The following is a 14308-nucleotide window of genomic DNA, read 5'->3' on the forward strand; positions in this document are numbered from 1 at the left end:
CCCACCCCCCGCCCAAAGATATATTGACGTCTTAACCCCCAGTGCCTCAGAATGTGACCTTATTTGGAAACAGAGTCACTGAAGATGTGATTATTTAAGATGAGGTCATAGCAGAGCAGGGTGGGGCTCTAATCCAATAGGACTGGTGTCCTTATGAGAAGAGAAGAGACAGACACACACAGAGAACATCATGTGATGACGGAGGCAGAGATCGGACGGATGCAGCTTCAAGCCAGGAAACACGGAGAGCCAGCAACCGCCAGAAGCCAGAGAGAGGCAGAAGGATTCCCTACAGGTTCCCCGGAGCACGGCCCTGCCAACACCTCGATCTTCGACTCCTAGCGCCCAGACTGTGAGAAGATCCATTTCTGAGATGTAAGCCACCCGATGTGTGGTGCTTAGGCCCAGCAGCCCTAGGAAGCTAATCCACACCCACATTCCTGTCTCGGGCTCTGCTTCAGGGAAACCCAGCCGCACACAACTGGCCTGTGCTCTCAGGAGCATAAAGGCCGAGCAAGCCTGAGTCCCTTCTTCCCTCCGAGTTCCCATGAGCCTTTCTTCGTGTGACAAGAAAAGGAAGAAGGAAGGAAAAAGGGGAGAAAGGAAGGGACAGAGGGAGGTGAAGGGGTGTGAGAGGGAAGGAGGGAGAAGGAAAATAGAAATTCACTCTGGAGAATGCTTCCTTCTATCCTTCATTCACCCAGCAAATCCCACTGAGCACCACCACACGCCGGGCACTGTTCTCAGTGCAGGGGAACAAAATAGACACCACCTCTGCCCTCGTGGGGTTTACCTGCCAGCATGGAAGGCAGGCCCTAAAACGCATGCTCTGTGGAATGACGGTAATTGCCATGGAGAAAGATAAAGCAAGGGAAGGGGTAAGTTGGACCCAGGTGGAGGCAGCCACATGAACAGGGCGGTGCAGCGAACTCGGCCTCTGGTGTCAGCTACAGATGCTCCCATAGTCCTGCTCGATGTGGACTCAGCTCTGGCCGATACCGGCGCACCTGGGCTCTTTCTCTCTTCTGCCCAGCCCTTCTGAGGGAGCCCCCTGGCCAGTGTCCACGCGCCAGCAGACAGAATGGAGACTTTAAAAACCACCACTGACTCCTGACGTCCCCTCCTTCCTGTGTCCTGCTTGCCCCTCACTCCTTCTTCCTGGGATCACCTCCTAAATATACCTGCACCCACGTCCTCACCTTGACCGCAGCATTCAGGAGAACCAAACTAGGGCAGATATGCCAGGAGGGCTTTGCTGAAAAGGTGATATTTCAGCCAAGACCTAAAGGAGGTAAGATTCTCTGCATCTCCGGGACCTTCCACTGATGTCAGCAATGGAGCTTGGCCATGAAGAAATTATTTTGTTGAGGGGGGTTTCCCTCTTTCAACTGTAACTTTCTTGACAGTTGAAAACCCAGTGATATCAAATACTGAGGAGGATACATGGAAAGCACCCAATACATTCGGATCCCGTGACATGGAGGATTTAGGATTGTAGCAGACACTATCAACACCTTGCCCACCATCTCTTGGCCGTGACCACGTCAGTGCACATGGGCCAGCATCTGTGGATGTCAAAGGTCTCTTCATCTGACAGTGTAACAGTCCAGAAAGGCCAGGAAATAAACCTCCTCATCTCCCAACAGCCCTCATCCAATAGCTGGTACTAGTTAGTGTATAAAAACGTTAGCTCCCTTGCCTGTCAGGCAGAAAGACCCTCAGGCACGTCCGATGCTGGCTCCCAGTTTTCCCAGCAAGTTTCCATTCCAGTCACCCACAGTGGTACCAGCCCCCAAATGCACCCTTTATGTACCTTTCCCGTTTCTCCTGGTGTTCCCTCCAGTGCCACAACCCTAATAAACGACTTCCCTTGCCTCAGGGTCTTCTTCTTGAGGAATCCAAACTAAGAGATGAACAGACCTCCTATCTCTGAGGATGCGCACAGACACAAATACTCTGGCAGTGGGGCAGCCCCTCCAGTCCTCATGTCCAGCATCTGTACCCTACACCTGTGGTGCTGGACCATTAAATCCCTGGCCAGTAGAGCTCAGCTTCGAGAAGCACCTTGGTGTGTCTGATGCAAAATAATCCCGCCTGTTATACAGGACTGCTGTCCGCAGCACGGGGGGCTGGGCCGGCCTCCCCGGGCCGGGCTTTTCCTTCCCTCGGGCTCCCAGCACATGCTGCACCCCCAGTGGGAGCACTGTCGTCCTCCAGCCCACAGAGTGCCCAAGGTGGGGGGACTCTAACCACCACTGGGCACAGAGCTTGGTCCATGGGTGGCTTCTGAAGCAGCCAATTGCATGTTCCTGGGCTGGGATCTCACAATTTGCCTGCAAAACATCCATCTATCATCCTGTTCTTCAGCCCTCATTTTATTTTTCCCAAATCAATTTGGGAAAGTCAACATGACTGATAGCTTCCTACCCAGCTAATCACTCTCCTGATTAAATAACACACCATCCATGACTGGAGAGTCCCAGGGTGGTGGTGGTTACATGCATCCATACATGTGATACAATTTCATAGACCTACACACACACACAGCAGTGCATGTAAAAACTGGTGCAAACTGAGAAAGCCTGCAGGTTAGCTGCCACCATCACTTCCCAGTGCGAATGCACTCTGGTCGTGTAAGATTTATCACGGGGGTTGCTGGGTGAAGGGTACATGGGAACTCTGTTCTGTGTTTGCAAGTTCTTGTAAGTAGAGAATTATTTCAAAATAAAATGTTTTAAGGCGCAAAACAATATTTTTAAATAAAAATCCTCATAAAAAATCAACCACAAACTCCCAGAAGAAGACACGGTACCTCCCTCTCCCCCACTCCTTACCTGGGAACTGGGGATCAGCGCCTTCCACCAGTGCCCGCCTTTCACCAGGTCCACCTCGCACAGAGGCACCGACACCTTCCCGATGACGCAGTGGCGGGAGAACTTGTCGAAGTCCAGCACGGTGAGGAGCAGGGTCCTCCTCTGCGCCTCTAGGAAGGGGATCTCGAAGGTGTAGCGCTCCTCAAACACGGGCTTCTGGGTCTTGCGTTTGACGCCCGTCTGCTTGGAGTTCTTCTGGTCCGGCAGGAGGCAGATCTTGACGTAGGGGTTGGAGTGCGCCATGTCCTGGCGCGAGCCGTCCTGGGCGATGGGGGGCGGCAGGTCCCGCGCCTCGATCACCCGCACCGTCAGGTGGTTGTGCAGCAGGTCGTACTGGGTGCTGAAGTGCAGCATGCCCAGCTGGTACTTGGACAAGATCTCCTCGTCCGTCAGGAAGTCCACATCGTCGCTGTTGGAGTCGAGGGAGTACAGCCGCGGCTCGAACTTTCTGAAATAGTCGTCGGGGGTATAGGTCCGTCTGAGCACCGAGGGCTGGATGGGCTCCTTCTTGGCGCTGAAGACGCCAAACTCGATGGGTTTAATATCGATGAGCGGGGAGCTGGGTCGTCTGGACTCCAGACCTAAAGAGCCGCCAGAAATAACCATGAACACCACCGCGCAGGGGGCCGGCCCTGGGCCCCTTCCTGAGGTGGGCAACATTTCCCAGCTTCTCACATCGTCCACGCTGCTCCCTAACCCTCCTCACCCTCTGCTCTCCACACCTGAAAGCCTCTTATTCATTCTGAGAGGCAGCATCGGCCCCATCACCATAATCACCGCAGTGAAGCGCCAGGCACTGTTCTAAATGCCCTGCATGTAGCAGGTCATCTAACCTTCACGGGGTATTGGCTAATGACTATTCCCACCACCCCCAGCCCTTTACAGAAACCCTCACCAGAGGTCACACAACTAGTAAGAGGAGGAGCCGGGGTCCTGCCTGGCCTGTGTGGCCCCAGAGACGTGGCTCTAACCATTACCCTCTATTGCCTCCACTTTCAGAGTGGACCCTGGGGCTGGAGTGCCTGGGTCAAGTTCCACCTCGGCTACTTACTAGTGAGCCATATGACTCACTACTAATGAGCCATGTGACTCTGGCACATTTTTTAGACTCTCCGGGACTCAGTTTCCCCATCTGTGAAATGGAGCCAATAATGGCGCTTACCTCAAAGTAACTATCATACTTCTTCAACGATTCTATTTAGGGAGTCCTTGGGCTTTACCCTCCTTCCTCCTCCCCACCCAAATCATGCCATATGGTCAAACACATACGTTATACATCAGAGGGGAAAAACTCAGTGGCCTGCTAGCCAAATTCAACCCATAGATACATTTTATTTGGGCTTAAAAGTAAGAAAGTTTCATCTGAAAACCCAGGTTGCCAGTTTCTCTTTTAGAAAATGAGGCAATACTGGGCCCACCATCCCCCATGGCTACAGCTGAGAAGCAGCTACCCTTTCAACAGGGCATTAGCTTCCCAATTGGCCACAGTCCCCACCCTGCCCTAGTACCTCTCAAGGCTGAGAATCGGCTCCCATTTGTCATTGCATCAGGGTGATATTTATCTCTATCCAACCCTCTTTACTCAGTTACTGACACAACCCACCTGGACCCTGGAGTCACTAGAATTTGCAAGCCCTGCAGTATAACATGGTGACACTTGCCTTTGGGGTCTGAAATGATATATGCTGACAATGTCAGTCAATTGAGCCAATTCAAGGAAAAGTGATCAGCAAAACCAAAAATCAGTCAAAATGATCACTGCAATGCACTTCCGTCACGTTGTCATTATTGCTCCAACATCCTGTCTCCTGACTGTCATCCCACTCTACCCCTCCCCAGGAACAATCGTGTCCTTCACATCTTTCCTTGGGGCTGCTGCTGAGTGTCTGGGAAAGCCAGCTCCCCTCCTCTGTCCTGGGACCCCGCTAGTGGGATTAGTTCATGGACTCTGAAGGGAGGTGAGCAGCACAAGACTGCCCGAGCCAGGACGCCCTGCCACGGCAGAGATGCTTACTTGAAATCCTCCGGGTCAGGCTGTACGTAGACTTCAACGTGTCTGAGGATGAGCATCTTCGATCTGGGGAGTTGGTACGTGGGGTCAGCGGGACGTCATTGGCTGTATGGACAGAGTCCCCGTCCTTGTCACTGCTCCTGCTGGCCATCCTGTGGGAGGGAAGAGGTCTCAATGGTTGTCAAAGAATCCCCAGGGACGGGCATCTCTGCCCTTGGAGAATAGACCATGAGGAAACTGCTCTTATGCCGTTTATTGCAGCTTGGGAACATGCAAATTTGAAATAGTGTGGTAGCCCCAAACTCACAATAACGTCTTGCTTTTTGCACAAAATGTGAAATGATATGGATGAATATTTCCCAATTTAGAACAATGAGTCAAAGCTGGGGCCGGAGGGAGAGATGTGGGAACTTACTCAGGATGTGGCCATGGAGGCGGGGCGCCACTTTGACTAGTCAAGAGACCTGTCAATCTTCAGTCCGGAAGGAACCATGTGGCTGTTCATGTGCATCCCAACTTTTGCAAGTGGCTCTTGGTGAGAAATGCTCTGCTATCCCAACAGCCACTCTGTCTACAGTTTAACAACTTTTAAAAATATCCATAACAATGTCACTCAAGGGTTCTTTGAGAGGCAGGGCTATAGCTACAAAGCGGCCCTGAGAATCAATGATTGAAGAACAATAGTTTGATGTTAAGAAACAGCTATGAATTAGCAGCAGGCACGATTCAATGTGCTCCTAATGAAAAGATGAAAAGCCTTGGGTCGGAGGGTGGGGAGACACAGAGTAGTAATTAAAGAGCAGGACCTCTCGGTTTGAACCCTGGCTGGTGACTTTGGGCGAGTCCCTTCCTCTCTCTGTGTCTCCATCTCCCTCTCTGTAAAACGAGAATAACGGTGCCCACCTGGCATGGCTGCTGTGAACACTGAATGCGTTCACACATATAAAATGTTTAGAACAGTGCTTGGCATGCTGTGGGTAGGTGCGCAATACATTTCAGCTAGCATTACTGGTGTCTTTAAGATTCCCCCAATATTCATAAGGCTGCTAGATCAGGATGCTGCGGGGAGGAAAATGGAGGGGACAAAAGCTGGCAAAGTGGCCGTGAGATGGATGCTGCTAATAACACGCCCCAAGCTCTCAGCTGTGGATTGATATGTTCTAAGCCTGCATCCCCCAGCTTGACATTTAAGCCTGCAGGGAAACTAGTCCTGAAAAATGCAAGTTTCGAATTCTCCAAGGTCTTCCGACGCATCCTGTGCATGAAATGAGATGGATCTGATGTTCTTCCAAAGTGATATAAGGGTCACGGCGAGGACAAGACCGGGGCTGTGATAAGGCCAGGAAAGGCACAGTCCTCGCCTGCCCCTGATCCTGGTCTCTAGGAGAACATAGCAGATGAAATGTGGGGGGTGGGAAGTAGGGGAGGTCACAGAGATGGGATCACACTGTGCCAATCGTTCTTCTTGCTCTCCCTTAAATGAAAGCTGTAGCATCTTCCATGGAAGGAGTCACTGGGGCACCTCTACCTGCACAGCCTGTCCCCCCACTGTCATACCTCTGTGGCGGTCACCTCCACCTGTGAAGTCCCATCCAGCCTTCCAGGACCAGCTTAAACGCCATCGGCCCCCAGGGCCTTGGCTGAGTCCTCTGACACAGTACCAGTGTAGGCCTGAGCCACCCCGCCTCCTCTGCAACCGTCAGGCCTCCCTGCCTTCCTCCCACACACTGCGCCGAATGCTCTTCCGGTCCCCATCGCCTGTTTGGTTCCTTGTCATCATTCAGGTTTCAGCTTCAACAGCATCTCCTTAGAGAGGCCCTACCCTGTCCCCTTCACCTCCTCCCACCCCTTCAACCCTTATCCCTGCACCTGCTTCTCTCTCTTTGACATTGTGCATCACTTATCTTCAGTTGTGGCTTGCTTGCTTCTCTTCTGCATCTGACACCAAGCTTCAGCTCCACATGGGCAGCGACAGTATCTGTCTTATCTGTCACCACTGCCAACCTTGCCTTACTACCTGGCGCACCTGGGGTGTTCCACGTTTATTTTCTCAGTGAATGAATGAATACACCCTTCCTGTGGTTCTTATCCCATTTATCTTGTGTCACAATGATCTGAGTGCATGTCTTGTCAACCCTCCTATAACAGGATACACTTCTTAGTGGTGAGACATGTACCTACTATGATCAAAGGTACCAGGTGCTGAGTGCCCACTATGTGCTGGGCACTGGGCTAAATGTTCTGTATGAACCATCTCATTTCACCCTTAAAACAACCTGGGAGTTAGTTGTTACTAATAACCGTGCCCCTTTTACAGGTGAGGAAATATAAGCTCCAGGGTAGGGTGGGGAGAGGGATGGATAATTAATTGGCACCACTGTTAAATGGTAGAACCCTAACTGAGTCAAGCAATGCCAGGCTCCGGATCACAGTGCCACACATCTGAGCTGGGCATCCCCTGCAAGGCCTGTGGAGCTTTGTACACAGTAGCTACTCAGCACATGCTAGTTGTAGAAACAAATAACCTGACTTTAACTCACTCTTCAATGAGGGTCTTTCTGGCACTGCCCCCAAGGAGCCAGCTGGACGGTACAGTTTTCCTGACCCTCACTAGGCCAGCCCAGCCAAGGAAAGCTGGGGGCCCCCATGACAGAAGCACATGTGACAACTAATGATGTGTCCCCCACACAAAGAGCCAGCTCATCTGCCAGCCCTGTGGTTCTGGGCTCAAATATCACAGCAGGAACAGCACTGCAAAGCCTGTGCACTTGACATTTCTACTCCCTGCCTGTTTGATAACATGCAACTGCCCACTTGGTAAATAAAGCTGGGGAAAGCACAAGCTGTAAACTCGCTCTCTGAATGACTGAACCCGCTTCCCCTTTCCAGATTTCTCTTAACATTTTGCACTGTGCTGAGTGCCAAAAATGCACTCAGTGATGCCCAGGATTCCAGGAAGACCTGGCTCACCCTGGGAAGCATGGAGGTCAGGTACTGTGTCCAGGCTGCAGACTGCACGACTCTAGGTGGTGCCATTCATAATAACCACCAGTCAACGGTGCCTCCAGAAGTTGCGTGGTGTGTTGGCTCTGCTGGGAAGTTCCCAGCCCACTTCTCTGCTTGTGGCAGAACCAAAAGAACTGTCTTCCCAGAGGGTCCTACCCCTGCCCCTGAAAGAATCCTCTGCATGCCCAAAGGGTCAGTAGCCTGGTCAAAGCGCAACTGTCATCCAACTCAGTGGCTGGGCATCTGGAACGCTCCATCCAGATATCTGGGGGCAAACAGATTGGGATTTTCCATGTCTATCAGGTTCCCTACTGGTTCAAAAGAAAATCCAAATTCCTTAATCTGGCATTTAAGACCCTGCACGATCAGAGTTTGCAGGCTCATTTTCTACGATCCTCACAACTCTTCCAAGACGTAGTGTCCATGTGTCGTGTTTGCCTGCCCTGGATCCAGTCACAGCATCCAAACTGTCTAGTGCAGTGATGGCGAACCTATGACACGCGTGTCAGAGGTGACACGCGAACTCATTTTTTTGGTTGATTTTTCTTTGTTAAATGGCATTTAAATATATAAAATAAATATCAAAAATATAAATCTTTGTTTTACTATGGTTGCAAATATCAAAAAATTTCTATATGTGACACAGCACCAGAGTTAAGTTAGGGTTTTTCAAAATGCTGACACGCCGAGCTCAAAAGGTTCGCCATCACGGTGCTGTCCTCTCCTCTGTTTTTACTCTTTTTACTTATGCTCTCCCCTCTGTCTGAAGTGCCATGTCCCCTGCATGTCACCAGACTGACTCTTGCTCCTTTAAAAAGACTCAGCTCAGCCCCTACCCTCATTCCATCCCATCCCAGGCTAGGAGACTTCCCTGGAATCCCGAGCCATCACTGGTCTAGTACAAAGGTCAGCGAACCACAGGGCCAAATCCACAGCCTGATTTTGTAAATGAAGTGTTACTGGAACACAGCCACGTCATTCATTAATGTATTGACTACGGTTGCTTCCACACGGCAATGGCAGAATTGACTAGAATAAGCCCATGAGGCTGAAATATTTACTATCGGGCCCTTTACAGGGAAAGTGTGCCAACCCTGTTCTACTAGCTTAGTTCAAGTGTTTCCAGGGGGAATTACCCTGCCCCTGGGTCCAGGATGGTCAGGCAACCCGGGAATGAATGATCCTAGCACTGTCTCTGCCAAGCAAAAGTGATTGGGCACATTTACACCAAACCAGGGCAAAGAGAGCGCTCCCTGGTGTTTTTGCTGCTGTTAAGAATGAGGCAGAGAAGAAGCAAGCTTAAGAATGAGGCCATAACTGGTTTGGCTCAGTGGATAGAGCGTCAGCCTGCGGACTCAAGGGTCCCAGGTTCGATTCCGGTCAAGGGCATGTACCTCATTCATTAATGTATTGACTACGGTTGCTTCCGCACGGCAATGGCAGAATTGACTAGAATAAGCCCATGAAGCTGAAATATTTACTATCGGGCCTTTTACAGGGAAAGTGTGCCAACCCTGTGCTACTAGCTTAGTTCAAGTGTTTCCAGGGGGAACGACCCTGCCCCTGGGTCCAGGATGGTCAGGCCACCTGGGGATGAATGATCCTAGCACCGTCTCCGCCAAGCAAAAGTGATTGGGCACATTTACACCAAACCAGGGCAAAGAGCGCTTCCTGGTGTTTTTGCTGCTGTTAAGAATGGGGCAGAGAAGAAGCAAGCTTAAGAATGAGGCCATAACTGGTTTGGCTCAGTGGATAGAGCGTCAGCCTGCGGACTCAAGGGTCCCAGGTTCGATTCCGGTCAAGGGCATGTACCTTGGTTGCGGGCACATCCCAGTGGGAGGTGTGCAGGAGGCAGCTGATCGATGTTTTTCTCTCATCAATGTTTCTAACTCTCTATCCCTCTCCCTTACTCTCTGTAAAAAATCAATAAAATATATTTTTAAAAAAAAAGAATGAGGCCAATACAAAAGACACAACGACAGAGAGCGCACACGCATGCACTCCCAGACAGTATTTAAGCCTCTGGATCCAGCTATGCCTGGATGAAGCCATTCCCCCTGGATTTTTCCATTGGAAAGTCTATGCAGGACTGTCATATGGGTGTGCAGGGTGTGAATGCATAACTCTAGAGGGGGGCCTGGACTTAAGTACTCGCCTTATCTCCTATACGAGTTGTTTTTGTTTTAATTCTCACCCAAGGATATGTTTTTTATTGATTTTCGAGAGACAGGAAAGGAGATAGAAACATCAATTGGTTGTCTCCCATACTCACACCAACAGGGGATCGAACCCCAAACCTAGGTATGTGCCCTCACTGAGAATTGAACCCACAACCTTTCAGTGAACAGCACAACGCTCCACCAACTAAGCCACCCAACTGGGGCCCCTATACTAGACTTTAAATCCCCTGAGCAATAGGACTCTATTGAGTGCCTGCAGGGTGTACTCAAGAAATAACTACCAAAGAAACTGAGATTACATTGTTGTTGTTTTTTTTAGATTTTTAAAGAGGAAAGGAGAGGGATAGAGAGATAGAAACATCGATAAAAGAGAAACATCGATCGGCTGCCTCCTGCACACCGAGGCATGTGCCTGACCAGGAGGAACAGAACCAGCGACCTATTGGTTCATGGGTCGACACTCAACCACTGAGCCACCAGCCGGGCTCAATTGGATGACTGATGCTTTCAGGATTCAATTTCTGCCTGTACGTTAGTCAGTTGGTCAACAACTATTTTTTGGAGTCAGACAGAGAGAAACCCTGCCCTCACAGAGCTGGCGTTCTTTAAAGAAAAGACACCAGATGGGCTAAGCCAACCTCTGTCACACAGGGCACTGGAAAATGGGACTGAGCTCTTGATTAATGAGTCGATTTCACCAAACAATCAACTCTACACACATCTGCGGGATTCAGGTCACTACCTATGAATAATGGAAGAGTGCCTTAACATCGCCTCTAAATCAGTTTAAAGAATCCCTATCAATATAATGATAGAAATGAATATTCACTACTGTGATAAGCATGGTATGTGCATATCTCATTACTCTGAATAACAGCCATATAAAATAAGTCACACTACTGTTCCAGATGAGGAAACTGAGACAAAAAAAGGGTAAAAAGACTCTCATCTAGGTGTCAAGCGTTCTTAAGTCCTTTTCCATACACTAATTCATGCAATCACCACAACAACCCTATGAAATAAATACTATTATTTTTATCATCCCCATTTTACAGATGGGAAAATCAAGGCAGAGAGAGAGATCAAGCAACTTGCTCAAGGTCACAGAACTAGGAAAAAGTAGAAAAAATAGGATATCAGCTCACAGAACCTGACACAGAACCACTTTGTTATGGAAATATGCAATACTTGCCTCTAAAAACAGAAAATGAGAGGAAGAACTGAAGCATGACCCGCCCCGCACCCCCACCCTCCCCCCAGTATGGAGGGAAAGATGGGGCACCAGAAGCTTCTGGAACTTCAGCCCAAGGATTTAACTGAGACGGCACTGGGTCCCCACGGAGGCTCCAGCTGTGGGCACGTGCACTGTCTCTCCTCTCAGGGCCTCCCCCTCCGTATCATAAGAAGTGGTACTCGACGATTCCCAGACCCTCTAGACTCAACCCAGACTCTCTGGCCACGTTCCTCTCCCAGCCACAGAGAGATGGGCCAGACACGTGGCTCAAAAGCTTCAAAACTGCGTTCCCAAAATATCTGAGGGACTGGCAGATGGAGATGTTGTATGCAGGCGCGGGAGGAGAACGAATTGGAAATAAAATGAAAGACGCCAGGGAGAACATAAACAGCGTTGGAGGACAGGATGAAGCCCGGAGGTGCTTTTCGGCTTCCCTATTTCTGAAGCTCTTGGTCAGATCAGCTAAGATACACTTGTTTGTTCATTCTGTCTACCCAGCCAGGCAACAAACATTTATAAGCATCTACCATGTGCCAAGCACTGGGTCAGCTGCCAGGCCAGTTGCCAGGTACTGACTTGGGTGGACACCTTTAGAATCGACAGCCCTTGAAGACTATAGATGCTCACAGATCTCTTTTTCCGCTTGGAATGACACCCAACGTGATTAAAAGTGCCCACATGTTTAGCATTACACAGTTCACATCTCAGAAGATGTGAAACTAGCTGAACAGAAGTCCCACCACCAGCTGGTCTCACCAGCTTGCCAAAAAAAAAAAAAAATGAGAGGCACAGAGCATGTCCCATCAGTGGCAAAGAGGTCAATGGGCACCCGGCCTTCCCTGCTTTCATACCTCAAATCCTCCTTCCCCAGGCCCCACCCCCTCTCAGAAACAGAGAATAAAAAAAGGTCTTGAGATTGCTTTCAAGGGAGTTGAGAGCAGTGTTACTTACAGCCAGGGAGGAGTCTGGGCAGGAAAAGGTCCCAGAATTTCAACTTCATCCTCACTCGACTGGCAACAGCTGGACTCGTAACACTTCTGACAGCAGTGCCGGCAGGTCCATCTGCACAGCAGCAGATCAGAGATTCTAGAAAGAAAACCCTGAGGCCATTGGGGGAGGTGGGCGGGGAGGGGGGCGAGAGGAGACGCAGGAAGGGTGGAGAGGAGGAAAGGAAAAACACCCGAATTACAAGCAGCCCATCCCTGGTGAGACATAACGACATGCAGGAGGTCTGTCAACACTTGGAACACAATGTTTTCCATTTCTGTTTACCAATTGCAGGCACAAAGATGGCAAACACCAACTCGCCGGAGCCATTAATAGCCAGCGAGACATTTGCAGGTAGTTTCTTTTGTAGTTTATGGGAACGTCTTTCTTGACATGTGGGCGGCATACCCACCGTGGTGAGGGTTACACAATATGTTCCGAAACACAATGAATATTAGTCTGTCTTTTTGAGAGCAAAGCAAAAATAGTCTTTTTCAAAAAGATAATCTCAGTGACATGAAAGCAAACAGAGATAATCAAATGGAATAAGTAGGGGGTGGGGAGGGAAACCTATCTTGTCATCTAGTGCCTTTTCACCGGGATCTCCCTGCCATAGAAAGGCTTGGAAACAGTGCCCTTATCAACATCCGGTGACTGTTTAATATTCAATATTCCCCACAGCCTCACACAAGACTCCAAAATGAAAAGCAAGCATTTCTTGATTAGAAGCCAGACCAAACGAGTCATTGAATTAACCCACCTCGTTTAAAGGTTCCAACTGCCCTTTTAGAGATCCAAGATGAAGCCACGGGGTGGAGGGGGTGGGGGCGACAAAAAGAGAGAGACAAGACCAGTTTAGCAATATTCCAGCAACTCAGAAAAGAAAAAGAAAAAGCCCTGGATCTTTCCACTTACCATCCTGGGGAGGGAGCTGACTTCCTAACTAGGTGTTGCTATCTTCAGGGCTGCGGGTAGCCTCCCGGCTAGCCAACACCGAATAAATGGGAAACTTTAGCATTTCGGTTTGATGTGCACCGTATGCTGTTATGAATCAGTGCGGGTGGATAGATAGTCATGCTAGCCAATGCAGCCACACTTCAGAAGAGCAAACCTTCCTATACAGAAATAACCATGAAGCCAACCCCAAAAGACATGATTTGCTAACATGCAGGCAGGCACTGAGTGGATGTGACTTGGCTCCCCAACCCTCCTGGAGGCCCTACCTTCCAATTCTGCGCCAATGGAGATGGTGGGAAGCTTCATAAGACCACCCACAAGTAGAGGGAGCCAAAAAGGAAGCCATAATCTGGTCCTTGGAGGAGGGACGGGCTGCCCCCCTTCTTTGCCGCCCCCCATTACATCCCATCTTCTTCTCACAGGTTCTTAAGTCGCAGGCTCCCTCCCCTCTTCCAGGGAAGAGTCTTGATGACTTTCCAAAGGGGCCAAGTAAACCAGGTAGGTTAGGAGGAGTTATACATCCTAGCCTGGGACATGTCTCAGAGATGAACTGAGGCAGGACTCGAACTCAGAACTTTGAACCAAGAGGGAGAAAGTTATTTTTTTTTTCAATTCTCTTGCAAGGAAGAGAAAGACTCAATAACATCTTTCTAATCTTCTCCACCCCTTCCTTTTTAAACAGAGAGAAGGCCCCCAGCTCAGAGCCTTGCAGGGAGCCCTTTCTAGCTAGAATATAAGACTGTGGCATTATTCTAATTGTGGTTCTTTTGTCCAATTGCCTTCTGCTTATATCAAGTCATCCTGGTTTTCTATTATGGTTTTGACATAAAGTTTCCCTTTCATATGAGTTTTTAAACTAATAAAAGCATGAATCCATTTATAGAAAAAATATTAAGTAAATAACAGTACAGGTGGTACATAGCTCGTGAAAAATTCAAAATCCTTGAAGTGGTAAGGATATGGCTGCAGCTTGGAAAACAAAGTCTCGGGCACTAATCACAAACTCTTCCAAAAGCAAAACTCAAACCAGAACAAGACCTACTGGGTGGGCGCCAGGGAA

The 14308-nt window shown here is 49.4% G+C and overlaps 1 protein-coding gene across 2 annotated transcripts in view; it reads right to left on the reverse strand.

Moving 5' to 3' along the window:
• Window positions 1-13526, reverse strand: part of SYT17 (synaptotagmin XVII) — a 67127-nt gene extending 53601 nt beyond the window's left edge. Inside the window, exons 1-5 of one of the 2 annotated variants that reach the window (XM_005872000.2) lie at window positions 13207-13526; window positions 13052-13069; window positions 12256-12404; window positions 4888-5036; window positions 2835-3454 (exon numbers count right to left, since the gene is read on the reverse strand). In XM_005872000.2, the coding sequence (XP_005872062.1) occupies window positions 2835-3454; window positions 4888-5036; window positions 12256-12404; window positions 13052-13069; window positions 13207-13209 (939 nt within the window). In that variant the 5' untranslated portion in view covers window positions 13210-13526. Of the gene's footprint in view, window positions 1-2834; window positions 3455-4887; window positions 5037-12255; window positions 12405-13051; window positions 13075-13206 lie in introns of those variants that run through there. The other variant, XM_005871999.2, reaches the window with a different exon arrangement.
• Between the last annotated feature and the right edge of the window lie 782 nt (window positions 13527-14308).

Source organism: Myotis brandtii, unplaced genomic scaffold, assembly GCF_000412655.1.
Source record: "Myotis brandtii unplaced genomic scaffold, ASM41265v1 scaffold363, whole genome shotgun sequence".
NCBI classification, from domain to species: domain Eukaryota; kingdom Metazoa; phylum Chordata; class Mammalia; order Chiroptera; family Vespertilionidae; genus Myotis; species Myotis brandtii.